General features: G+C 36.7%; 2 protein-coding genes across 3 annotated transcripts in view; both read left to right on the top strand.

Annotated features, from left to right (window-relative positions):
* WDR35 (WD repeat domain 35) overlaps window positions 1–17,527 on the top strand; it is a 57,398-nt gene extending 39,871 nt beyond the window's left edge. Inside the window, exons 18-28 of one of the 2 annotated variants that reach the window (XM_027622129.1) lie at window positions 3,256–3,336; window positions 5,764–5,900; window positions 6,214–6,417; window positions 7,246–7,392; window positions 8,261–8,393; window positions 10,447–10,557; window positions 11,452–11,616; window positions 12,953–13,093; window positions 13,659–13,815; window positions 15,677–15,917; window positions 16,210–17,527. In XM_027622129.1, coding sequence (XP_027477930.1) covers window positions 3,256–3,336; window positions 5,764–5,900; window positions 6,214–6,417; window positions 7,246–7,392; window positions 8,261–8,393; window positions 10,447–10,557; window positions 11,452–11,616; window positions 12,953–13,093; window positions 13,659–13,815; window positions 15,677–15,917; window positions 16,210–16,360 — 1,668 coding nt within the window. In that variant the 3' untranslated portion in view covers window positions 16,361–17,527. The remainder of the gene's footprint in view (window positions 1–3,255; window positions 3,337–5,763; window positions 5,901–6,213; window positions 6,418–7,245; window positions 7,393–8,260; window positions 8,394–10,446; window positions 10,558–11,451; window positions 11,617–12,952; window positions 13,094–13,658; window positions 13,816–15,676; window positions 15,918–16,209) is intronic. The other variant, XM_027622130.1, reaches the window with a different exon arrangement.
* Window positions 17,528–22,610: 5,083 nt separating this feature from the next.
* Window positions 22,611–27,430, top strand: TTC32 (tetratricopeptide repeat domain 32). Its single transcript, XM_027622131.1, has 3 exons — window positions 22,611–22,896; window positions 26,168–26,334; window positions 27,066–27,430. Exons 1-3 carry the CDS (start codon window positions 22,745–22,747, stop codon window positions 27,191–27,193), a joined length of 447 nt encoding a protein of 148 aa, XP_027477932.1. The 5' UTR covers window positions 22,611–22,744; the 3' UTR covers window positions 27,194–27,430.
* The last annotated feature ends 513 nt before the right edge of the window (window positions 27,431–27,943 follow it).

Here is a 27,943-nt window from a genome sequence, read left to right as displayed (position 1 = left end):
GGCTTAGCGAGTAGTTCAATTTCTGTTGGATTTAGCGCTAGATGAATTTCTTTCAACCTTACCACTGACTGGATTTCTTTATAAACCCTGCTGTTCTTTTCATTCATGAGGACGCTGGCTGGCTGTGATCCCTGCTTGGTTAGTTACTCTGCTGTTCATTCCTGTAGCTGCTTATTGACTGATCATGTAAGGAATACACACTTCAAAACCAAATTTGCTGGGGCTGCTTTAGGGCATCATATTCTTTTATTATTCAGGAGATAGGCTGTCATTTGACAGTTAATACTGAATACACTTTTATCCATTTGAGTGTTGTTATGAATTCTAGATTCATACCTTTCTTTAAGTTGTAAAGTTTTCTTTAGATTATATGTGAAAAAAGGGTGCCATTTGTATGTGAAGTTGTAATTCACTGATAAAGCACACTTTCTTTGAGAATTTGGAAATGAGTATTTAATGTTGATATTCCCTGCTTGATCATTTTTATCTCCAGTGAGCCTCTCAAGGTACTGATTCCACTTTTCTAGTCTTTTTCTTGAATCTTCCCTCTCATTGATGCTATTTCATATTCATATTCCTTTCATATGTCATATTTTTGTCACTCACCCTCTCATTTTTATACGCTTTTTTACCAAACAAGGGGTTTCCAAACTTTTGTATCTATACCTTCATATGTGCATAATTATTTATTAGAAATTATATACATGACCTACCATATTAATACGTTATGAACCATGTCCCTGAAATAGAAATTTTAAAAAGAATGAGAAAAAAATAACAAGAAGTAAACTTTATTTTAAAAATGTCATGGTGTTATGGTTCATGCTACCATTAGCTAGTGTCTCAAACATAATGCATACTTTATAGAGTGTGGAATTATTAACTTAGTATAGGTCCCATGTTTCAAATAGTCTTCTTGATAATTTCCATTTTTTAACTAACTTTTTGTCAGACCCGATTAGACTGTCATTGTTTTCACTTTGTAATGTGGCTAACCTCGGAATCTGTGCGAGGAGTAAGGGAAGTGACTGTTCTACCTTGTCTTGTTTGCTTGTGCTTGCATTATTGGTATTCCAGTAATTCACAAATTCTTTGCAGGAGGATTTTGAAACTACAGTCAAATTTATGAGGGTTAGCTAAAAATTAGAAACTATAATCCCTAAGTCCACTTAGCTAGGTATGTACAAACTTCAGTATGTCACAGTGTGCTAGAATTGAGGGGATAAGTACTTCAGAGTACCTATGCTATATTGCACATGTTATGAGACCTTCTGACTTCTGTACTGAATAAGAGTACTTAATATAGATTGGTGAAGTTTTAAATACTTTCTTGATAAAAATAAATTTCTTGCATACTGTGTCCTGCTTTTGTCATCCACTGGTCTAAAACTTCATATTCAGTTGAAATGTGGATGGATATCTAGTGAATTTTGGAAAATAAAGAGAATTAGTTGAGATCAAGCAGAAGTTGACTTTTTAAAATCTGAATTACACAAATATTTGCATATTTACTTACGTGCCAATAGGTTATTTTGGAAACTCTAAATTTTTTGGTCTCTCCTCCTCCCTGTATTTTCTTACTTTCTCTTTATTTTTGGTATAACTTTTATCCACGCATCATCTTTTATGACTTTATTTTTTGGCTACCTTGCTTTGTTTTTATCTAGCCAAATATAAAACAATTTTCTAATGGCAAACATTTTTGTACAGGTATATTTGGATACATGTAGTATCAAAATAATTCAGGTGTACAAAATGCCTCTATAATTTAAAGAAATATATCCATATATTATTTCGTTTTGAATTAAATTTTGTTCTGATTCTCTCTGTGTGTTCATTGCTCATAAAGGCATATTATTTGCCTTTGCATAGTATATTTTTTTTAAGAAATAAAGGGATTTTGTAAAAATTTTCTCATATAATCAACAATTTTTACTTTTTAAAAGAAAATCATCACTTTAAGACTCAATAAACACATATAATGTGTATACAAGAGTTTTATTCTTTTTTTTTTAAAGATTTTATTTATTTATTTGACAGAGAGAGACATGGTGAGAGAGGGAACACAATCGGGGAGTGGGGGAGGGGGAAGCAGGCTTCCCGCGGGGCAGGGAGCCCGATGCCGGGCTCGATCCCAGGACGCTGGGATCATGACCTGAGCCGAAGGCAGATGCTTAAGGACTGAGCCACCTAGGCTCCCCCAAGAGCTTTATTCTTAAACTTTGACATACTAAAACTAAATTTGATTCAATTTTTACCTGTAATTTCCATCTTTTTAGTATCTTCCTACTGTAATTTTTGTAGTTTCTATCATGAAGAACTAAGTTTCAGAGTTAAAAATTCAATATGTTATTTCCTTTGGATTTTGCTTACTTTGTTTCATGATATACATATACACACATATCTAAAAAAAATTACATTCTGGTATTATTTCCATTACCAGACATTAACTTATCCTTTCCACAGTGTTCTTGGAGGTAGTAAGTATATTGAGAGTTTATTTCTTTTTGTTTACCTAATATTTATACCTAACTTTCTACTAGGGATTTAGGGCAGCTATTTTACATTGTAATATGCATTTACTACACTGTATTTCTATAAGCCTGCATAATATCAGGATGAGAGACAGACCTGTAACAGACTTGTATATTTACATATTGCCAAATTAAGTCTTCTTATATAGAAAATCTATCAGGAATGCTCTCTGGCTAATGTTACATAGGATGGACTTTTCAGTATGGTACAAGATTTCTTTGATGTATGTACTTACATACAAATATAGTGTTTGTCAGTTTTATTAAGAATTAAATTTAATATTGCATTGTATGAATAAGAATTATCTAGTGGTATCAGACACTTTCGGATTGAGAAAATTGGACTGATATTAGATGCTATTAGGAATTAATATTGATTATGTAAGGCATAATAATAGTAATGTGGCCATGTAAAGAGCATCTTTTTTTTTTTTAAGAACATCTTTATCTTTTAGAGATATGTACTGAAATATTTAGGGGTGAAATTTCATGATATCTGTAAATTTACTTGATTTACTTTAAAATATTTCAGCCAAAAAGTTGACTGAAGCATATTTAGCAAAATGTTAATAATTATGTAGATGATGGACATATGGGTGTTAATGAGATTCTTTCTACTTTTCTCTTGGTTTGAAAATGTTGATAATAAAATATAAGATCATATATTAAAGGAAGGAAAATTTTGTACAGTTTAACATATCATTTGTTTTTATCTTTAAAGGAGCCCATTCAGACTTCTGGATATATTTGTAACTTTGAGGATTTAGAAATTAAATCTGTTCTTTTGGATGAGATACTGAAGGTAATTCTTAAAAAGCAATTGTATTTCTGTTGCTGGCTTGGCTGGGATTTATTTTTTCACCAGGCAGTGCAGTATCCCTGTTAGGAATATGGATAGACCCTGCTCTGTCACTTACACCACTTTTAGACAGGTTCCTTCACCTTTTTGAGCTTCATTTTCCTTTCTTGTTCACGAGCCTCAATTCTTTGCCTCTATAAAATGGGGATAATAACAGTACCTATCTTCCAGGATTGTTGTTGTATAAGGTAATGCGTAAAAAGCACTCAGCACAGTGCTAAGATCAAGAGCTCAAAAAATGGTAGCTAGTTGTTTGTTGTTGTCATTTTTTTATATTATCAACAGAGGAACTGAAGAAATATTTGACAATTTAGTGTTTTGTAGTTCTAGGATACTTGAGTAACTTTTTTTTTCAGGTGCACTATCCTATTTTTTTTCAGACTTTATAAAATAATCCATTTCTGATGCCGGATATCTTTTTGAACCTCTACTTTGGCCCTCATTGACCATCTTTTGAGAATTTCTTTCTCTAAGAATATATTGAAAAGAGTTTTACCTTCATTTTATACAAAGCATTTACTTTTTCTGTGTACTTCATCCAGTTTTATGGAATTAGAATAGTAGATTTTTACATTTCTGAAGTTGCAGTTTGTAGCATGTTTTCATGTTTTGGTTTGATGTATAAATTGTAGCCCTTTTATTATGAACCTATTTTTTTTTCCTTGAGAAATTTCTTGGAGGACTAGAGCAGAAAGAATGCAAAAGGAAAAGGAAGGAATTTACTAAATTTACATTTACCTTTACATAGTACCTTTCATAGAAGGTGTTCATTTGTCATTTGTCATCGTATGTCATTGTTCATTTGTCATTACAACCATGCCTGGTAGGTACTACACAGACCTCATTTTTAGATGAAGAAGGCTCTTAGTGAGTAAAATGTTCATCTGTTCATTGACTCAGGAAATGTTTACTGGCAGTCAGTAAGACACAGTTCCTGGCCTCAAGTAGAGGAGTTGGGGAGATAGACAAGAAATTCAGCAACCAGACAAGGCATGGGGGTGCTGTAGTTCACTTGGCAGATGTATCTCTTCAAAGGTCTGCAGCGAAAGAGCATTGGGTCAGTTCTGAGACTGTGAGTAATGTGAGTAGCACAACCAGGTATTGTGCTAACTGTTTGATCTCATTTAATTCTCACAACTCGAGGAAGTAAGTTTGATTATTATCTTCATTTCTTCAGATGAAAAATGTGAGGCTTGGAGAGATAAACTAGTTTGCCAGTGACACCCAGTTAGCAGTAGGCAGAGACATGATTTGACTCTAAGCCGTCTGGCTTCGAAACTGCTGTGTGTATGTAATTGGTAGCACTGGCAGAAATGGAGAAGGCGAATGGTCATGGGGTAGGTCGGCCCAGGTTATAAGAGGCCTTGTGTGCCTTCTGTGGAGTTTGGACTACGTCCTGGAGTCACTGGGGCGTAAAGCAGGAGAGTGACATGATTGGGTTTCTATCTGGGGAAGATGACCTTGGCTTCCTGGGTGGGCCTGGGAGGGGGTGTATAGCAGGTTTTAGAAAGAGTTGTCACACAGCCAGGGAGCAATGGAATAGGACTGAAGCTTAGGTCTGCTTGAATCCAAACCTCATGCTCTTTCCATACTACTTTCTACCTTGTGCCGGGGATTTCCTGGAGAACTTTTTAGCTTCTGAATGCAGTGGTTTAGTTGCAGGGTGAGGAGGGACACGCGCAGCTCAGTTGTGGGAGCCATTGCTGTTTTCTCTAATTTTCTCGTGTGCTTCACTTTTTCTTTGCTTGGAATATGTAGGATATTGGCGAGTCCATTATAACTTTTCTTTGCCCATTAGCTAGCTCTTTCCTGCAAGGCTGGCCTTCAAAAAAAAATTTTTTTTTTTTTTTGGAGGGGCCAGCTTGCAAAATTAAGAAAGGGAAAGAGGTGATGAAAACTGGCCCTTTTCCTTTTATTTGCTTGTCTGCTGCCCAGCAGTACCAGGAACAACAGTTTCATTGCCCCTGGCAAGGAAAGAATAGATTAAGGAGTGAGGGGGTAGAGGCCCCTGCACACGTGTTTTCTGCTCTGGTGGAATCCACAGCCCTTTGGGCAAGAAGAGAATAGTAGCTCCTGGGAACATGACATTTAAGCTGAGGGAAAATAGGCTGCATAATTGTAAGAGACCCCTTCTTCCACCACTGCCTTTTCCCCATGGGCAGCCTCATAGCCTCAGGAGGAACTTAACTGGTGGGTTGTGGGTGTTTTCCAGAGGCCTTGAAAGACCCACACATTGGAATAGCTTTTCTTCCCATTTTGTTCACAAGGTGAGACAGTTGTGTGTGTGTGTGCACGCGTCTGTTTTACTGTAAAAAAGAAACACGTACTCTAAAGGCAGCCATTTGACTTTCTTTTCATGTTTACTTTTAGAATCCTGAACATCCAAACAAGGATTATATAATTAACTTTGAGATTCGGTCCTTGCGAGATAGTCGAGCACTGATTGAGAAGGTTGGCATTGAAGATGCATCTCAATTCATAGAGGACAATCCACACCCCCGACTTTGGTATTTAAAAATAAAAAGTCTTCCTCAAATGATTGGTGTATGCTTTTTAAAGTTTCAGCTCTATTGTCCCCCACTCTCGTGGTAGCCTTCATGGGAGGGTAGGTGCCCATTCTTGCTCTTCTTTTTAAAATACAGAAATTCATTTCAAATGTGGAAGTACTCAAAATGAGCATAATATTAAGTGAAACATGTATAAATGTGTTTATCGCTTCCCACCAGTTTGACTAGAAACAATAGGTATAGTAATTGAATTCTGGTTCAGACTTGTTTATCAGTAATTGCAATAAGCTTTTCTGTTTCTTTTGTAATACAGGCGCCTACTGGCTGAAGCAGCTCTTCAGAACCTGGATTTGCACACTGCAGAGCAAGCATTTGTACGCTGCAAAGATTACCAAGGCATTAAGTTTGTGAAGCGACTGGGCCACCTGCAGAGTGAGTCCATGAAGCAGGCCGAAGTTGCTGCGTACTTCGGCAGGTTTGAAGAGGCCGAAAGAACATATCTTGATATGGACAGAAGGTACAGGCACCCTGGAGTACTTCGGCATTCATGATCTTTTTGTACAGTACTAAGTGTCTCATGCCATTTCTTTAGAAAATAATTTCAGTTTGGATTACCAGCTGGATATTCCACAAGTCCCTTGTTAATGTATGTTTTGTAATTTGGAGGCAGTTTTCTTTGCTGTTGTTACATATATTAATGGCTGGCCGTGAATTGCTTTCATTTGGTAGGGAAAAACCATAAGACTACAGAGACTGGGGGCTTTTATCCTTTATTACACAGCTCAATATTTGGGTTTCCTTTTTTTGTTTAGGCCTTTATTTAACTTTTTGTTGTCAAGGAGCATGAAATACAAATGAACGGTATATAGGGATTGATTTTTATTCCTCTGTTCATTTTAGATTTATATAATATAATGTATGAACCTCATTTCAGCTGTAAACATTATGTCTCATTTTTATTAATATTACTTGTACTTCCAGGAGATCCCTAATACAGCCTAAGCCCTGAAAAGAAAGATAAACCAAATGTGTTTATATGTGTGGTTTTTAAATAAGCCTGATCATGTCTACAAAATTGATGAAAAGAAGTGATTATTATTTAAATCATTATTTTGCTAGGAAAATTGGAATTCTAGGAAATTAAAAGGCAGGAAATTATTTCCTTTTCCCTATTTCAGGTTTTCCCCATTGCCTCTTTCCTGGTTAAGTTTCTAAAATGTTTGGAGAGGTACATTGTCTTTCAGTTCCCTGCTGTGTATTCTAGTTCCCTGGAATTGAACCTACCACGTGGTAGGCAGTTGTTAAATTATTTGTCACATGAATGAATAGATGCTATCGTTTGTAGAGATCTTGCTATTGGCCTTCGGCTGAAATTGGGAGATTGGTTTAGAGTACTCCAGCTCCTGAAAACTGGATCTGGTGATGCAGATGACAGTCTCCTAGAACAAGCCCACAATGCCATCGGAGACTACTTTGCTGATCGACAAAAATGGTAGGTAACCTACGTGGACCACCTTCTCCATTCATGCGGCACTTAATGTGGTAGCTGCCTGAGTAACTCCCTATGATACAATGCTGGGGAAATTGAAGACCATCCTCCTGGATCCTAAAAATCAAACAGCTTTAGATTCACAATGGGGAGCAAGAGATCCTTAGATAAGTGTTGTAAAACTTTGGAGTTTTCATACTCACAAAATGTGTGCCTAGCTTCAGACAGCTTTCTACTATTTAAGACCACAGTGTGCATTTCAAAGATATTATATGATTTACTTCTGAAAAAGGTAAAAAAAAAAATTTATATTTGCTTGTTTTATTGTAGATTATTTTCAGAAATCATTGACTTTTATTCTGAAGTTTTCATTTTTTTTTTTGTTTTTTTGTTTTTTTTTAGATTTTATTTATTTATTTGACAGGCAGAGATACAGCGAGAGAGGGAACACAAGCAGGGGGAGTGGGAGAGGGAGAAGCAGGCTTCCGACAGAGCAGGGAGCCCGATGTGGGGCTCGATCCCAGGACCCTGGGATCATGACCTGAGCCGAAGGCAGACGCTCAACGACTGAAGTTTTCATTTTGATCAGTATGCTTATTTATTTATGTCAGTGTTTGGAAGTACAACTGTGTATCAGATTACACCAATATTTCTTAAGAATATCCAAAGAATGTTGCAACTAAAATATGCTTCGCAGTCTTTAGATTTTTTTTTCCTCCAATTTATATGCTTCAAAGACATACTGTAACTGAAGGTGGTAACTAGAGTAATACTAGTAATTCTAATGAAGGAACATTTTTGGTGAAAGTGCTTATTTACCAGGAGGTTCACATTAGTTTTAAAAGTTTTTGCTTCTTTTTATATTCTATAGGTTGAATGCCGTACAATATTATGTACAAGGCCGGAACCAGGAACGTCTAGCTGAATGTTATTATATGTTGGAAGATTATGAGGGATTGGAGAATCTTGCCAATTCACTTCCAGAAAACCACAAGTTGCTTCCAGTGGGTATTACAAATTTTAGGTTTTAGAGTTGTTAGGTTATTTTATAAGGTTTTCATGTTACGGTCAGGAAATATTTCTCTGCCACAAAGAAAATTTAAAATGAATCTATAATCTTATAGTTTCTTAGATGTCAAATGATACTTTTAATTGTTAAAACAATATGTCAATATTACAGAATGCTTGAAAATGGAAGGAAAATTAGTCATATTGCCACTACTTTTAACATGTTCACAATCTACTGTAGTCTTATCAGTTTTATAAAATTGCTTTTAAAGTTAGCTGAACACATGAAGTATTTCCAGCTAAAATGATATCTTATCAGAGATTTGCTTCAAAATGATCCGAGCTTGGTCTGGGGATTAGTGTGTATGTATGTATTTGAAATTTGCTATAACAAAAGGTAAAAAAGATAGCTTGACTTTTATTAGGTTGTATTAACAATAAAGTATTTAATGTTAAAAAAAGAGAAACAAAACGAGTTTTCTGGAACTTTGTTTTGAATGTTCTTTTTAAGTGTATTAATTGTTGAATGATGTTAATGAATTTATATTTTATTTGTTTTATCTAAAATGTAAGTAACGGTTGTAAAATACCTGTAGAGTTAGCATCTCTCAACTGCATGGTCTGGACATATATCAGTTGTGAGTTCTACCATAAAAATTTTGTCAATTAATAGATGAATGAATAGTAGAATTTTGAGAATTCGGTTTTCTCTATTGAATCAGAGCAGTTATCCCTGTAATAATGATATTTTCACGTAGCTTTATTTTCAGTCCTGTGCTTTCTTTGAGCAGGAGAGAAACTGAAATTACTTATAACCCTGGGTATTAGGACAGTGTATCCTACATTAATGTCATCTATTAGGTGTGTCTGATGATACAGAAAAGAATGTTGCTATAGAATATCCAGAAAAGTATTATTACTGAGTAAATACTAAGTAATTATAGCTATAATAATAATTACATAATTAAAATGATTAAAAAGTTTTAGTAGTGAAGATTTTAAATCAAGTGTTTGGAGGAGCTTTTTAATAATATGGTAAAATATGGGAAAATTTTATTTTTTTTAGTATTGCAAACTTTAAATCAAGTTTTTGGAGGAGTTTTTAATAATATGGTAAAATGTACATACTATTTAGGTGGGAATTTCAGGGTGCAGAACTATATATAATATCACAATACATACAGCAACTCACATATACATATAGATTCATAGGGCAAAGATGTTGGAAATTACATCACATCATTGAGATAGATTTCCTATGGGTAGTGAGATTATGAGTAACTTTATATTTTTGTGCTAGAAAACTTTTTTTTCCCACCATGAGAATGTGTTACTATTTTCTAACCAGAGAAATACAAATATTACTTTTAAAAAGATAGTTGGGTCCAAAATGTACTTTTATGATTTTCCCCAAATACTTTAGAAATGAGGGTGGGGAGAGAAAAACTCTGGCCAAGTAGATACTCAGAAAGAAAAAGAAAATTGATTTTCTGAAAAGGGAGAGTAAGCCCGATGGGTATGGTTGGGTTTTGTTGTGATCTCCCTCCTCACCACCACCCTGCAAGGGAGCTCTGTTTTGGATCTAGCTTCCCGCACTAACAAACGTCTGGCTTGTCTGGGGCATTTCTTTAGAGAGGTATGTGAGAGCTCCGTGAATGTGAGATTCCGCTGAAGCCTCTAACGATGACCGTTGATTATACCAACGGTTGCCCTAAATGGTTTTTTCACACACTGCTATGGAGTTCGTTTCAGAACTTGACATTTCTGGAAAGTTGCTACTGTACTGGGAGGAGAAAAGAGTGCAGTATGTTCAGGACCTGGTTAAAAGTCAAATCTGCGGCGTGAGCCAGCGAAACTCTGGTTTTATAGAAAATGATGCCATAGCATCCTTTCTGGTTTGTAGCCACTGTCCCTGTGTATGTTTCAACGAAAAATGACTGTAACCACTAGTAAATTTAATACTCATATGTCCCTATGGAGTTTTGTAAATGAAAATATAAGTGATTTCCTTGGTCTGTGAAATCTGAGAGTAATGTTCTGTCTTTACAGGAAATAGCACAGATGTTTGTGAGGGTTGGAATGTGTGAACAAGCAGTGACTGCATTTTTGAAATGTAATCAGCCAAAGGCAGCAGTAGATACCTGTGTACATCTCAACCAAGTAAGGAACTGAAAACTAAAGTCGCTCGTCATCCTTCTAGGCTGTCGCCAGTGTAGGGTTGAGGCAAATTTCGTGAAAGGAGCTAGATAACTCTCTTACTTTGCTGAGGACCTAGAAAATGTTGGGGTTTGCACTTACCTCTTAAAGTACTACCATTGAGGGTGATCCGCTCATAACTAACTCAATATGGGGACAAACCCTGTGCTTTTAGTCTGGCAAGTTTTTGTCTGGAAGTAATTTCATAATCTTCTGTATTTTATTAGGGTTTTGTTTCCAAAGAAGGACTAGTTAATGGTCATTGCAAGAGGAAGGAATTGAGTTACCTTATCAATATTTATTTTGGCAAATCTATTTTCCTGTCTCTTTATAGAAAACATATATTTGATATTTTTAAGAGCTGGAATTTAACTAAAATTAAAGTACGGAATCGTAGAAATTGCTGAATATCAGTGTATTCCTTTAAGTATTGAAGTATTTTATAAAGCCCCACTTGCTTTTTAAAAATAACTTTTGTAAATGTTAAATCTGATCGGACATTTTCTTAACTGAAATTGCATATTTTGTTTTACTATAAGCAAATGTAGCTTTTTCCCACTCCTTGCTGGTGCAAAATTGAATTATAATATTGTGATTATAAACTTTGAAGTTTTCCTTTTCCAATGTATTTCCTAAGCAAATCAGTCTTACATCATTTATCATTTTGACACATGTTTAACTTATAGAACTTAAAATTGCTCTGATTTTAGTTAAATTTATTTTAAAAAACATAGAGCGGTTTTTTAATTTTGATGTATCATTATTTATTACTATAAACTTAAAGCTTTATTATATGAAATTTATGACATCTGTGACTATAAATGCTTGGGTAACTGAATGGTATATTTTTCCCCCTAGTGGAACAAAGCTGTTGAACTGGCTAAAAATCATAGTATGAAAGAAATCGGATCCCTGTTAGCGAGGTATGCATCTCATTTATTGGAAAAGAATAAAACTCTTGATGCCATAGAACTCTATCGGAAAGCAAATTACTTTTATGAAGCTGCTAAACTGATGTTTAAGGTAATGTAATAATCTTGGTGAGTATTTGATATGTTCTAGGTACCAATGTTTTCTTTATATTAAAGAACACATTTTCCATTTTCTTTGAAAGCAAATACTTATTATAGCAAAATCCCTCTGGTTTTATTACTACTATAACTACGTGTTATCTTAGTACCTTTTACCAAAAAGGCTATTTATTAGTGTTAGCACCTTATTGATACCTAAACAACTGAATATTAATACTGAAGTTAACAAAGAATCATAGAATTTTCAGGGACCATAAAGTACAAATTCCCTTACAAATTCAATCCTATTGATAATAGAATTTTGAGTTCTTTTAAATGTACACATTTTAAAGACATTACATTTTTTCATAATATGCATTTGGAGGGAAGATGACTAATATATGGTATTAATGTATGCAAAATTTACATCCTATTCTATTTTTTCCCATTTGACTTAATGGAAAAGGGAAAACTCCCCGCAGTCTTCTAAATAAATCTTTATTTCTGAAGGCTGTACCATGTTAAAGTCCTGTTATTTCAGTATATTTGAAACATCATTTTAAAAATCTCCTTATGGAAAATGCTACCCCTTCCATGAAAACTTTCTTCATTGTGACTTACGAGCATTTGTTATTTTCGGAGATTGTTAGGAGTTGTAACTCCATGGCTAAATGCTAAGGAAAGAATGGAGTCCTTATAAGCTAAAGAAAAGAAAATTTTTTAATTGTTATGTTAATCACCATACATTGCATCATTAGTTCTTGATGTAGTGTTCCATGATTCATTGTTTGTGCATAACACCCAGTGCTCCATGCAGTACGTGCCCTCTTTAATACCCATCACCAGGCTAACCCATCCCCCCACCCCCTCCCCTCTAGAACCCTCAGTTTGTTTCTCAGAGTCCATCGTCTCTCATGGTTCATCTCCCCCTCTGATTTTCCCCCCTTCATTCTTCCCTTCCTGCTATCTTCTTCTTTTTTTTTTTTTTTTTAACATATATTGTATTATTTGCTTCAGAGGTACAGGTCTGTGATTCAACAGTCTTACACATTTCACAGCGCTCACCATAGCATATACCCTCCCCAGTGTCCATCACCCAGCCACCCCGTCCCTCCCGCAGACCACTCGAGCAACCCTCGGTTTGTTTCCTGAGATTAAGAATTCCTCATATCAGTGAGGTCATATGATACATGTAAGAAAATGGGTTTTAAAATATTTATTATAAATGGGTGGTATTTATGTTCCAGCCTACTGGTTTTCTCTTTTTATTAAAGATCAAATTTCAGAAATAATTGTACAAACATAATTTGATTAAGGAATGTCTTCCCATATTCTTTAAATGTTTAAAGATTGCAGATGAAGAGGCAAAGAAAAGAACCAAACCTTTACGTGTCAAGAAGTTGTATGTCCTATCAGCTTTACTCATAGAGCAATACCATGAACAAATGAAAAATGCTCAAAGAGGAAAAGTTAAAGGAAAGAGCTCAGAGGTAAGGTAGAACATTACAGAACATGAAATCAACTCATGTGTTTAAGAAAAAAAACAAAACAAAACTATCAAACTTCTCTTTATGGACAGGCCATAAATGAGAGGAGAAGAAGGACTGACTTGGAATTAATACTCAAATTTAGAAATTTCTACTTATGAATATTGAAAATTTTTTCTGCAAGACTAATCTGTAGCCTTTGCTTTCTAACCAGTGCATTTTAGAAACTTTCCTAGAATATATTATTTTATGTGTAAATTAATTTCTTATTAACTTAAAGTTTATTTGACCACACCATGGGTCACGGTGTATTGTGTGTCAGATCACCACTAGGTACACTTTAGTAATTTTATTTGTCAGTTATACCTCAGTAAAACTGAAAGAAATTTTTTATTATACTGGCCTAAAAAATACAAATTCTAATGGAGAAATTAAATCTGTAATGAGTTTTGTCATGATAAAATTTGCTTACTTGGATATTTTAATGTATAACCATTCAGAAACTATCTTTATTGGAATGACTGTCATGGTTGTGCTGACAGAAAACGCGGGTCTGCTTGACTCATAGGCCACTTCTGCTTTGGCTGGTTTGCTGGAAGAGGAAGTTCTGTCTACAACTAGTCGCTTCACAGATAATGCTTGGAGAGGGGCTGAGGCTTACCACTTCTTTATACTTGCACAGAGGCAGCTCTATGAGGGATATGTTGACACTGCACTGAAGACAGGTGGGCATATGACCTAATGTATAGAATATGTCTAAAAACGGTCAGTTGAATATGAAGGGCCAGCTCCCTCAGTTTGCCCATATATTAATTTCAATAACACTTTTATCTATGGGTTTATTTTCATGTTTGAGATTTGCTATCTGTAATTTGCTTTGTGCATTCCCCTTTTTGAAGCACTTTTAATTTTTTTAATACATAGAAACTAATACGTATGGTTCACATTAAAATCAGAAGTTTGAGGTAAGCAAAAAAGACCATCTATAGCATTCACTATTTTATTCATTCAAAGTTAAACACCTAATAGCCCAGTCCATATGCTTTTGAATATATATATATATAAATTTGTTTTTTTTTATATCAGGAGTATAACAGGCCATACTTTTATGTCCTTTTTGAAAAACATTGATAGGTTGTAAGATACTTCCATATTAATAGCTTTCCATAGCTTTTGTTTTTTATTAAAATGACACTGATGTAAAAAAAATGACATATAACAATTTAAGTCAAAGCCGAAAAAAACAAAGGAAAAGGTAAAATAATCTAATAACTTGTAAAATAATCTTATAACTCAGAAGTAATGATTGCTAACGTTTAGGTGAACTTCCTTTTAGACATTTCTCCATGCCTATAAAATTGTAGATAGTTTTCCTTAAAATAATATCATACATGTTGTTCAGGAGCTTGCTTTATACCCTGTGGTGTATATTGCAGTCATGTTTCCACGTTGACGAACATAGATCTGTGTTATCATTTGTATTAGCAAGGGGACTGTAAAGTTTTTTTCTAATTGGTTATTAGTTATACACAAGAACCATTTTTGTTTTTGTATGTTTATAACTGACCTTCATTTAATTTAACTGATTACTATGTGGTATAAATGATGCAATTATGTTTAAAATGGTTGGATTTTATATAACTTATACCCAATTTCTAGACTTATAAGGCAAATTAGAACTTTAACTTGAGAGTTTTCACCTGCTGGGTGAAGAAATCCATATACAGTCTATTAATTCCGCAGTACATTTTAAAACTTTTTTTTTTTAAGATTTTATTTATTTATTTGAGAGAGAGAGAATGAGAGATAGAGAGCACGAGAGGGAAGAGGGTCAGAGGGCAGAAGCAGGCTTCCCGTTGAGCAGGGAGCCCGATGTGGGACTCGATCCGGGGACTCCAGGATCATGACCTGAGCCGAAAGCAGTCGCTTAACCAACTGAGCCACCCAGGCGCCCCTCCGCAGTACATTTTAAAGAAAGATCGTATCTCTAGTATAGAAAAGGTGAAAATAAGATATGGTAGCTGTCAAAATAAATTTTCTGAACTGACAACTTAGAGGCTCATTGTGACTTCTTTTTTCTCAAAGTTCTGTCGTTTCGGTAAGACAAACAAAAAAAAACAATCTGTTCAAAGAAACGCAAAGAAAAAAACGATTTCATGCTGCTTTGCTTTTTTTACCAAAAGGAAACATGATGTTATCTTGAAAATTATGACTAACAGTATAATATTAGTTTACTTTTCTGGAAGGCCGCAGAAATTTCTAATATATTGATATGAAAAAAAGGTGTTTCGACAACAATTTTTATTTTTTTGTCTGTGTGTGTACTTCTAACTGGCCCAGCATGCTCATCATTTGGTGGTGGTGGTTTTTGTGGCACCTGAGCTGTTGGCTAGCGTTACAGAACTGTGAGGTCATATAACTTACTTCCTTCTACCAGCGCTTCGATCGCCCGCCATTGTTGTTTTTTTTGAAGTTTATAAAAAGTTCATGTAGGTTAAACTAAAGCAGCTTAACAGAGATTCTTTGCCAGGCATGATCGTGATATTATGATTACTTCCAAAATCTAAATGGTCCTCCTTTTCCTAGCTCTTCACCTGAGAGACTATGAAGACATTATCCCTGCCGTTGAGATCTACTCTCTGGTAGCCCTCTGCGCATGTGCCAGCAGAGCTTTTGGTACTTGTTCAAAAGCTTTTATTAAACTTGAATCTTTAGAGACCCTCAGTTCAGAGCAACAACAGCAATATGAAGATCTTGCTTTAGAAATCTTCACGAAACATACTCCAAAAGATAACAGAAAATCTGAATTGGACAGCCTTCTTGAAGGGTAAGCTGACTGTAATTAATATTTATTAGAAGCTGGGATTTCTGTAAGCGTAATAGCGTGATATAGTAATTTAAGCATGAAATTTTGAAGTGATTCACCTTGAGATTATACCCTATTTTATATTTAGTCTTGTAAGTGTTATTAGTGCTTTATTTTCTCATTGTAAGAGAAGTTTTTAATTGAAACTTGCCTGGGGATGTTTTTCATCCCTTAATTTTTTAAGCATAATAAATGGTTTAAGTAATTAGAAATTTTAAACTGTAATTCACCGTTTTTCTTCTTGTTTTTACAGAGGGGAAGGAAAACTGCCAACGTGTGTCGCCACGGGAAGCCTGATCACTGAATATCAATTTTGGATGTGCAGCGTGTGCAAGCACTGTGTCCTGGCGCAGGAAATAAGTAACTACAACTTCTGTCCCCTATGCCATAGTTCAGTGGGGTAAAGAAATGGCAAATTGCGTAAACTGTAAAATATATGTAGCAAATACACATAGCTATGACCGTATATATAATAAGACTGGAAGATTTCATATTTTATGTGAAAATCAGCGTTGTTTCATAGTTGTATTGTTACACAAAATTATATGTATACATAATACATATCTGTATATATATAATACAGATGTTACATATACATAATATATATAATTTTGTGTAAATATACTACTATGAAATAATATTGATTTTCATATAAAACATATGGAAATCAACCTTATTTCCTGTCTTTCTGTTATGATTACATGGTACTATGAAAATATTCCAAATAAGAAATTTTTCTCACAGTTTCAAGGTTACTAATTCATCAAAAACCTTGGCAGGGGTGGGTGGGGGAAGCACGGGAGTGGGGCAAAGTTCAATTTAGGGAATTGACATAACCTGTGTTAGAAGAAGATTAAACAATTATAATATTAAAATGAGCTCTATTGTTAGCTGTATTTCATTAAATAAGTATCAAATGTCTTCTGTATTTTATTTTCAGAAGTGAGAAGGCACTTTAAGATATTTTTTTATAATTTGAATGGTTTCTAATAGCCTTATTTTTTATATAGCTTTTCCTTTTTTATCTACCCTTTTAGTCTCATCTGAGAGATGGCCTTTAGCATTACTCTTTATATTGTGCAGAAAACTCGGCTGTATTTATAATGATAAAATCTATACAACAACATCCATTTTGTAGGTACAGTTTTAGTTGAAACATTGTTTCTAAGCAGGGCTCTTCATTTAAACAACTCCAGGGTGTGGGGAATGATTCTTTCTCGATAATGTGTCTGTTTTGACTTATCATCATTAATTAAAAAAGAAAAAATTGTAACCAGCAATGGGTAATTTCTTACCTGTTTTATGTAGCTAATAGTGTTCTTCATTTATTTCTCATAAACTGTGCCCTTTCATTTTGCAGCTACAGGCTAGACTCTAGCATTGTGTCATCACCATTATTTGCTCAAGAATGGCTGATGTTTAGTAGAGGCAGTAAATAAAGAGAAATATACCACATTGCTATTGCAGCTGCGATACGTAGGTTAGTCAGCCTCTCAAAGTGCTATGTTTTGAGTGCTTTAGAGACAAATTAAGCCTGTTGCAGATTGAGAATAGTGAGCTCTGAGAAGAGGTTTAGAGCCTAGATGAGCTTATAGTAGTGGGCTCATATGCCTAAATAAAATAAGAGGACCTTGGAAGAGTCCTAAAATAAGAGTCTTGGAAGTCTCTGTCTGTGTTCAAGGGCCTTGTGGGAAGTTACCATGATGCAGTGTTAGCCTCCAAATATACTACCAAGCAAGTCATTCCAGAAGTCATGGAACAGAAAGTGGTACAGACCAATGAGGATGCTTTAATTCACAGGGTTTATTGAATCAATTTGAAATACACAGGAACAAGGAGAAAGTGATTGGGCAGATTAACACTGTTGTTAGGGTAGGGTGTCAGTGGGGTAGAAAGATTACATTACCTGAATTGTGAGTTCTGTTCTGTTCTTGTGTCCTGATTCCCATTCTGCCCAGTCACCTTCCCCCTGATAGTGTGGTTACAGAGGACCAGAGCTGAGGTTTGAGCCAGGTGACCCAGTCATATGGAATGTGCCTGAAGCTAGTGATGGACACTTGCTCTATAAGAGGCTATGGGGCACGTATACCAGGTCGCAGCCATAGGTTGCCAATTAGTCTGCTGAGCAGTCATGGATTTGATTGGATTGTATCTCTTGGGCAGAGGACCAGCCAGAGTAAGTGTCACCAATGACTAATTGTATCAAGATCTCCCACATATTGAACACTATAGGTCTCATGCATATTTAGTGCATCATGAATAGTACATTGGTTGCCTTTTGTATTTTTAGTGCCTCTTTAATATGAGGTATGGTCATACATATTACTCTACTAACTTTGTCTAACACACCTCATAAATTACCTACTTATTTTTTTTTAAAGATTTTATTTATTTATTTGACAGAGAGAGACACAGCGAGAGAGGGAACACAAGCAGGGGGAGTGGGAGAGGGAGAAGCAGGCTCCCTGCAGAGCAGGGAGCCCGATGTGGGGCTTGGTCCCAGGACCCTGGGATCATGACCTGAGCCTAAGGCAGACGCTTAACGACTGACTCACCCAGGCGCCCCATAAATTACCTACTTATTTAAGTTTAACACAGTTTCTCGGAGCCCTACGTGGGGCTCGATCTCACAACCCTGATATCGTGACCTGAGTGGAAACCAAGAGTCATTGCTCAACCCACTGGGCCCCTTACTTACATCTTTCTATAAGACTTTCTTTTTTCAGGATAAAACTACTCACTGCTTCATCAATGGAAGAGAAATTTTTAGGGATGTAGGGTGAAGGATTCCTGCAGGACTGCATGTTCAGAGTTGTGATTCTTAGTCCATGGTCTAATTCCTAATACGTCTTCTCTTTTCCCATCCCAGGAATCAGCTGAGAACTCAGATTGTCAATCCTCTAGACCTTACTGTACTTGTTGATTACACTCCCAGTAGCTTCAATTCCATGTAGATGTGTGTATACATACAGGTATACACACATATATACAGGCATATCTTTTCTACTATTGTGAAAGTTTATGCCTATTTGGGACTTACATCTCTGAAAGTTTTAGTGATCTGCCAGAATGTCTTGGGGACCTCTATCTTGCTTAAAAATAGTACTAGGGAGGGGCACCTGGGTGGCTTAGATGGTTAAGCGTCTGCCTTCGGTTCGGGTCGTGATCCCAGGGTCCTGGGATCGAGCCCCACATCCTGCTCCCTGCTCATCAGGAGTCTGCTTCTCCCTCTGCCTCTCTCCCCCGCTCATGCTGTTTGTCTGTCTCTCGAATGAATAGATGGAATCTTTAAAAAAAAAGATAGTACTAGGGAAAGACCTATAGTATGAGTTGACCTAATTCGGTTTAATCAGCATGAAGGAAATTTCAGGATAACAACACCAACAAACTCTCTCCTGTTGGATGAAAGGAGCAAAGAGAAGCAAAATGGTCTATATGTAACAAATACTTGGGGAGAAGTTGGACAGAATGAGGCACATATTGAAGACAGTATAATGAAGCAGTTATATTGTTTCTCTTCCTGTAAGAAGCATGTACTGACTCCATTTAAGTAATGCTGAGTTGCTCTTTATCACAAAACTTGGCCTGAATTATGTGAAGTTTCAGAGTAGAATTATATTACCTTTCAGAGCTCGAAAATACTTTGATAGGTCAAATAATTGAGATGATGGGAACAACAGATAAAGTTTATAGTGATAAGCAATGTGCTTATCAACATTGTTGACCTGCTATTATGCACAAATGCCGATTTTATTACATTTTTTTTTTTTTTGCTAAAATACACTTTGAAATGATCTTTTTGTATTCCAAGAGCCGAGATTTTAGGCTTTATGTGGCATTAAGTTAAAAAAAAGAAAACAATAAGCTTTGAAGTAAAAATGACTTGTATTTATCCCGTTTCCTTTATCTATAACTTAAGGATAACATGGTATTTGTTTTGTTTTGATTTAAATATTTTGGTGGGGGTTGGTTAGGAGAGTGTTGGGCTTCAGAGTGGTTGGGGGAGAAAGGGACAGTAGGTCCAGTAGATTTCTAATGTCATTTTTTGCTACCAAACAGAAAAAACAACTTTTTAGAAAGGTACGAGGCAAATGTCAGATGACTGGAGGTTGCAGTGAATTACTCTAGAAATCATACAGAGTTCTCATTTAGAAATGGGGGGAAAGTTATTTTACCAGACTTTTAAGAGAACATGGGAAGTACTTATTTGATGTTACAGCTCTAAGATATTGCTGCTGAATTTCTAAAATGAAAATGGCAATATTATGTTGCCCCCTACTGTCTAATCTTATGATTATTCTCAAATTATTTTTTTAAGAAATCAATGCGTATTTTTTGAAAATAAACATATTTTTAGAAAAGTAACATATCCACAGTAGAAAACTACAAAAATACATAAAGAGTATTTATGAGAGATGAGAAGTGAAAATGGTCTTAATAACCTCTTTAAAATTAAAGGCATTAATTCATATTTTAGGAGAAGAAAAAACAGGTCAAACTGAAGAAATTGCTGTACTGTAAGTTTTCTTCATGACAAGAGCTATTCTTAAGAAATTTCTCTAAAATTAAAAGAAACAGTAGACATGAAGAGGCTTAGAGTTAATATTTACTCACTTATTTGGCATAGCTTAAATTTCTAGTTCGTAAAATCTATAGAGAAAAATGGGATACCACTCACACATCCTCTAATAGCTAAAATTAATATTGCCAAATATTGAAAAGGACATGGAACAACTGAAACCCTTATACACTGCTGGTGCAAATGCAAAATGGTAGACCTACTATGAAAAAGTTGAGTTTTAAAAGTTCTCTATATATTCTAGAGGAAAAAGTATATGTATGTGTTTGTGTGTATGTGTATTTTTTTCCCACTGCTCTAGTCAACAAGAGTGAAACTTTACGGAGGCCTTGGGGCCATGGGGCTCAGGCAAGCGGTGGCCCTGTAGGGGAAGGAGGAGCCCAAGTAGGGACCTTATTTGACTTTCTTCTCAGGGCGTGGGTGGTTGGTGTGGCCACACTTTTTGCAGGAGTTGACAGAAGGAGGTTGCAGGCGAACATAACACTTTCAGCTGACCATCTTGTTGCAGCTGTATTTCTGGATGAGCTGGCAAAGGGGAGGGTTGTTGATGCCACTCCCCAGGCAAAGCACCACCTGCAAGTGGACTCTGTGAAGATTGATGTGAGAGGGAGGGACAGCATCTGAGCCTAGCCCCAGCACCAAAATCACAGGTTAGGCCCTCCAGTGTCCTGTAGACCAGCGCTTCTCAAGTGTGACACAGACACCATGTCAGAATCCTTTGTGTGTCTTACCAGTGGAGGACACACCAGCCCAGCATCTCCCACATTTCCCTTATCAGACACATGATTTTTGGATATTTTCTCCCATTCTCTGGGCTGTCTTTGTATTGTTTATAGTCTTTTACAAAAGTTTTAAATTTTCATGAAGCCCAATTTGTTTATGTTTTGTCTTTGGGGTCATATCCAAGAAGCTGCCAAATACAGTGTCACAAAACTGTTGCCTTATGTTTTCTTCTAAGAATTTTGTATTTCAGCTCTTACATTTAGGTTTTTGATCTATTTTGAGTTAATTTTTTTATATAATCCATCTAATTTAATTCTTTTGAACGCGAATATCTAGTTTTTCCAGCAACATTTATTGAAAATACTCTCTTTATGCTAATACCATAGTGTTTTGATTGCTGTAGCTTTGTAGTTAAATTTCAAAATCAGGGAGTATTTGTTATTTTCAAAATTGTTTTTGGCTGTTTGGGATCCCTTGAAATTCCATATTAACTTTAAGATGGATTTTTTTATTTCTGTAAAAACATCATTGGGATTTAGAAATGGATTCCCTTTAACTTAATGGTCCCTTTAACTTGAACAAAGGAGGTCTTCCATTTATTTATGTGTAATTTTTTTCCAGCACTGTTTTGTAGTTTACATTGTACAAGTCTTCCACTTCTTGGTTAATTCCGAAATATTTTATTCCTTTTTGATGCTATTATAAATAGAATTGTTTCCTTAACCTCCTTCTCTGGATTGTTTTTTACGTAATTCTTACTTAAACATACTGTACTTAATAAATTACTATCTGGGTTTCCGCTTTGGCATTGACAGCCAGGGAATGTAAACTAACATAACAGACTGTCAGCACAAAATATTATTTAATGGATCCTTACACCATTCCAGAGGTTCGAGAAGTGTGCAATCTAGGCTCTTGGAGCTAATAAATGGTAATCTGAATTCGTAAGCTCGAGGGATTTCCACAGTGTCTCAGACTAACGGCAGCCACCCTCTACCAGGTGTTTTGCAAAGAGCGGACGCTGTAACCCCGAGGGGCGCTACGATAAGTCTGCGGGCCCCTGAGCCATTCGTGAGACAGGCCGAGCTTCCTTTTGCTTCCGGCATGGTGAAGCTCCCTACCCCCACACCTCGCTGTAACAAAGGACAAGCTCTTCGCAACATCAGTCAACGGACTTGGAAACCAGTGTGGGCCCATCAGTCTACTGTTCGGGAAAAGGAAGCAGGCAGAACCAGCAGTAACAACAGACCGCACTTCAGAGGAGTCGGTCAGCCTTTCCCGAGCCGCCTGAGTTCCCTGCCAGCACCGTGTGATGGATCTCGCGAGATGATGGGTCCTCCGAAGGCACAAACTTCCCCTTTTGCTAAGCGCCGAGGTTTTGCGGTCAAATTAAATTCCGGGAGTGCGGAAGTGGCTCTGTGGTGCCGCCTCTAAACGCCCAGAAGTCAACCCCCTTTCTATACGGAACGCTAGGCCTCCGACCGCCATGGATGGGCAGCAAGGGCAACAAAGCCACGCAACGTTCGCACTCGCCCAAGCTCACTTCAAGAAGGGCGACTACGCGGAAGCCGAAGCGCTGTATTCCGCTTACATTCGCCAGTACGCCTGTGCAGGTTCCGGGGGAGCGGCGCCCGGGAGGTAACTATCGCGAGAAGCGGAGCAGCGGCGCCTCCGGGAGGTGGGAGGCAGGGGTCCTCAGGTCTCTGGGTCAGCCCCCTGAGCGTTCTGGCCCCGAGGATGCAGCGGGCGACTGTTTGTCTTTCCAGAAGGGCGGCGAGGGGCGCCGGCTGCCTCCCCCCCGGTGGTCTTACTACGTTACTCACTCTGACCCACGACTTAGAGCGGATAGGGCTTTTCCACCTGTCATTTTAACAGGCGGCTGTCTGAGACCTGGAGACGGCGAGGTGACTCGCTAGTACATGGGACCGCGACTCCAGCCACCACCTCACCGCAAGGGTGTTTCGTTTTTCACGTGTGTGTGTGTGTGTGTGTGTGTGTGTGTGTGTAGTGGGGGGAGGATATCACTCGGTCTAAATCTTACCATTTCACCCATGCATTCATCCATGGATATTTCAAAATGCATTTCTAAATATTAAGGATTCTTACGGAAACAACCACAGTATCATTATTATTACGTGATTCCTTAATATGAAATATGCAGTGTTGGTTCCTGACTGATTAATAACGTTTTTGTTTGCCTGATTTTTTTTTTTTTTTTAGCAGTTTGTTTAGGTCAGGATGCACACCAGGTCTCTCAATCTGTAAGGCTCCCCCTTTTTTCCCCTTGAAGTTTGTTGAGGAAGCCAGTCGTGTGTCTTGAGAGTTCCCCATATTTTGGATTTGCTGAATTCATCCCCCTGATGTCATCTAATACGGTCTCCTATCTCCTACACTGCTTGTGAGTTGGTAGTTAAATCCCGAGGTTTGATCAATTCAGATCCAGTATTACGGCGAGCAGATGTTAGGTGGTGCTGTGTACTTTTGTTAGCATATACTACTGTCTTTCTTTTTGTGATATTAGCGACTTCACCTAATACCTGCTTGCTCAAAGTGCCTTGGATTTATGCCTGGATGTGTAGCATTTGTTGGTCCTCCAAATTTTGCCTTTGTTCTTCTTGATGCAGTGATGTGGACTGGGATGAGAAAGAACAGAGAGGAGTGGAATGAACAGCTTTTCGAGGGTTTTGAATCATCTGCACCATCACTCTTCTCTCCCTTCAAGGATTTGGTTTCTCTTGACAGGATGTCAGCTTGTCTTTTGTATGAGGCTTGCAGTACTTCTCCTGTTTGTTAAACTCATGTGGAATTAAACCAGAAAAATAAAATTGCTTTCATGTTTTGATAATACACCAAGGTAACAGTTAATAGAAATTTCTGAACAGGCAATAAGACCATCCCCTGAGCCTCCCCACCACAGCCCCCACCCCCCAAAAAAAGATTAGTAAACATAGAAAATGTAGTTTTCTATCATTTCTAGCTAATAGGTTTCAAAAAGTATTCATCAGCAACAGATAGACTGACACCATCTAGTTTCCTTTGCACCTTCAGCCTAAGAGCACCAATATGTGTTTATAGTAGATATAATATCTGCCTCTTCCCAACGCAGGGAAGAAAACCGCCATGGTTTGCTAGAAGGTTGCTCAGCATGCCTGAATGATTTCCTTATAGTTCTGAAATTCTTCTAGGAACTCATGAATTTAAAATGGATTCTGTCATTTCAGATTTTTTCCTTAAAAATATCTTTTAGCTTAAATTTATTTTTTAAAATAATGGGTCACTGAACCATTTTGAAGAAGCATTTACAATTTTTGCATGCCTGCCACTGAATGGTTTATAACATTTTCTTTTCATATCCCAAAGTGCAGCCTTAGTCATAAACCTTCCAAGTTTTTTTTTTTTTTGCTAAAGTTTGCAAATGGAAAAAAATCCACATTTGTATTAGGAAGTTAAATACTAGTATGATAAATACTATCATTACAAAAATCTTAATATTGTCAAAAACATTTCGGCTTCAATGATTAACCCACATCTTTTAAAATATGAAGCAGTTTCCACATGAAAAGTAGGCTTTTAGAATTTGTTGTAATGAGATCTAATTCTAAACCGAACTTTCTATGATCCTCTGAATATAAGAAACTCATAACAAAGTTTCGAAGCTTAAAAATTGAATGTCTGAAACCTTTGTGGAGTCCTGAGGCTGCAGTTTTCTTAAAACCCTTTACGGGGGTTACAACGATAGTGCTAGTGACGTCCAGAAGCATGCTTGCACCCAGTCTCTGTCATAGCTCCCAGAAACAAGTTTTCTCGTGTTGCAGTAGTCCTGTCCATCGTTAGGGAACTTAGACTTGAAGGAGACCCCTGTGAGTACCTCTTGTGGTAGCAGTGGTTGCCGTGCCTGTCAGATCTCAAGGGTCTAGATACTAACAGAAGTCTCTTTTTACTAGCATGGACTGCAGCCTCGATCTTTTCTGAGGACTGTACTTTGCACTAGGGGGCATAATGAAGAAATGACAGATGAGTGGTAGCCTGTGCCTTTTCTCTTTGGTTCAAATGTGAGAATCCCTTTGGAAAAAAAGAAAGGAAAATAGAATTGTGTCTGACACAGAGCAGAATCCGTTCGTATTCTCAGTGCAAACGAATCGCCTGGCAGGGGAGGGTTGACCTGCTGAGCTGGTGGCTGGTCAGAGCTGCCCTTACTGGAGACCCTCCCCACCCAGAGCTCCCGGGGCAGCCTCTGGAGCCTTCAGAAGCAGAGCCCATTGGGCACACAGGACCCCCAGAATGAACCTGAGCCCCGATGTCCTCCTCGTAGGAGGCCAGTGTAGCCTTGGGGGCGATCCCAGCTGAGACGGGAGGGAAGGCAGCTCTATCCCTTCCTTGGGCGACAGCAAGTTGAACCTTCACTTATGGTCAACTTGTATTTCTTTATTGGTGAAAAGTGATTTAAACTCTCATTTTTGGCGGGATCACTTAGAACTTTGAGAATAACATTGATGATTCACTTTGTGGTATGTCCATTGCAAACTGGAGCTCGGGGCTGGCTTTTCCTCCTTGCTCAGCGTGAATCTGATCTTTGCCCTGCTGGTGCGTGCTTAGAAAATGAACAGTCTTTTGAATATTGAATTCTGCAAAACAAGTTGACAATGCACAAGGGCTCTGAGCACATTATAGAATTAATGTGGTTTTCGGACTGACGGGTAGCACTGCCATGCTACAAAGTAGATCATGGGATTAAACAAAAATTCATTCCATTGCCTTATTTCTTTACACTTCGTTTCTTCAGCTTGGTTTTTCAGCGTAGATACTGCATGTTATAGGCCACGAAGGTTGACAAAAGCCAAAAGAGAATGAAGGTGGAAACGAGAGGAATTTGCTAACACACGTTTTTATGTGAACTTTTTGTTTAAAGCAAATACAGCCCTGAGGATTTGGCTACTGCATTTAATAACCGGGGGCAAATCAAGTACTGCAGGGTTGATTTTTATGAAGCCATGGATGACTACACATCGGCCATACAAGTCCAACCCACTTTTGAAGTTCCCTATTACAACAGAGGGTTGATATTGTATAGGCTGGGTAAGAATTTTTTTTCCCTTTTGCCCTGGACTATATTTTATGAATTCAGAGCTCTCAAATGTGAAACTAATGTAGTAATCATCAAGTCTTAAAGTCATGTAAAATTTGGGTGTAGAGCCCAGAACAAAGGAAGCATTTATTTTAGGCTTCTGGTAGGCTTTACAGACCACAGTGGAGCACTGGGGTGGGGATTGGACCTGGCGCCGGATGAGGGTGACCCCATTACTTTGAGGACAGTGCGGATGACCACCTGTGAAACTTTTCTGAGTTAAAATTTTTAAAGGCACACAAGACAATATGAAGTGAAGGGGTTTTAGATCTTTGGATTAAAGGGACTGTAGGTATTGTTTCTTTTTTAAAGTGTTAAAAAGAATACTAATTTCCTGTTTCTTAATTTTACTGTAATCATGTAAAATAGGTGATAGGATTTTGTTGAGATTTTATGATGATTTATGCTATTTCCCTGTTAAATCTCAAGAAATAAACCCAGAGCTAATTTTAAGTGTTCATTTAAAGCTAATTTAAAATTTTAATTTTAATTATTCTACACGGGCATGGAAAGTTACTTTGATATACACATCCATATGTCGTTATTAAGAGGAAAAAATCCTTTACTAGGTGTGGTTGAAAGCTCATAAATATAAAAGCATGTGTATCTGAACTTTGTTATGAATAATGTATAGAAATATTCAGTTTTATTATTCTTTTTCATTTTTTGGGTTCTGGTACAGGATACTTTGATGATGCTTTGGAAGATTTCAAGAAGGTATTAGACTTAAATCCTGGATTTAAAGATGCTACTTTGAGCTTAAAACAGACTATTCTAGACAAAGAAGAAAAACAAAGAAGAAATTATTGAAAAAAAATTATTGCAAGTTTTAACCTAATTAAAATATTGACTCATAATCCTTATAATGCCTGGCATCTCATTCCTTATAATGTAAAGTAGGTATTGAGCTATTTTGATTTATATTTAAGATAAAGAGATTCATGCATTAGCACTGAAAGTTAGATAATCTATTTAAAATAGTTAATTTCAGATTGAGTAACTATGTTGAATAAGTGTGCTTTTCATAAAGTGTAAATAAATAATAGCAATGCATAGTTGTATGTTATTGCAGTAAAATATTTAAAGAAATGTGTGGCATTTTCTTCCGTAAAACTATATTTTTTGTTATTTTCATTCCCAACTTTTTATTTAAAAAACTTGACATCTGGACTGAGCCACCCACGTGCCCCTTCTCTTGGCTTCTCTTCTCTTTTCCTTACTCTTGACTGGGGTCAGATGGAATATGAAAAAAGCAAAAAACAAAACAGAAAAAGGCCAACTCTGTAAAAGAATTTATTTGGTTTCTTGGATTCAATGATTCTTCATCCTTTATTGGAAAAAAATAAAATCACTGAAGGTCAGAATCAGCACTTGGTGGTTAGAACCCAGATACTTATTTTTCCCCTTTCTTATTACTGGAAATAACTGGTCAAAACTTTAGGCATTACACAGATTCTAAATTTCTGATTTACTAAATAATACCTTTGTTATGTGCCTTCAAGGTATTCTTTTATGTGTGCTATTGCTTAGATTTCTCCTATTTTAGTATTTCTACTGAAA

This window comes from Zalophus californianus, chromosome 8 (genome assembly GCF_009762305.2).
Source record: "Zalophus californianus isolate mZalCal1 chromosome 8, mZalCal1.pri.v2, whole genome shotgun sequence".
Taxonomy (NCBI): Eukaryota; Metazoa; Chordata; class Mammalia; order Carnivora; family Otariidae; genus Zalophus; species Zalophus californianus.
The sequence above is the reverse complement of the archived record's forward strand: the minus strand, read 5'-3'. Positions and strand labels throughout refer to the sequence as shown.

What these genes read in the sequence shown, in the direction of transcription:
- TTC32 (XM_027622131.1), top strand. Translation starts at nt 22,745, where the DNA reads ATGGATGGGCAGCAAGGGCAACAAAGCCACGCAACGTTCGCACTCGCC. An exon ending in GGGGGAGCGGCGCCCGGGAG is followed by an intron (nt 22,897 to 26,167) that starts GTAACTATCGCG and finishes TTTTGTTTAAAG; the next exon opens with CAAATACAGCCCTGAGGATT. An exon ending in GTTGATATTGTATAGGCTGG is followed by an intron (nt 26,335 to 27,065) that starts GTAAGAATTTTT and finishes GTTCTGGTACAG; the next exon opens with GATACTTTGATGATGCTTTG.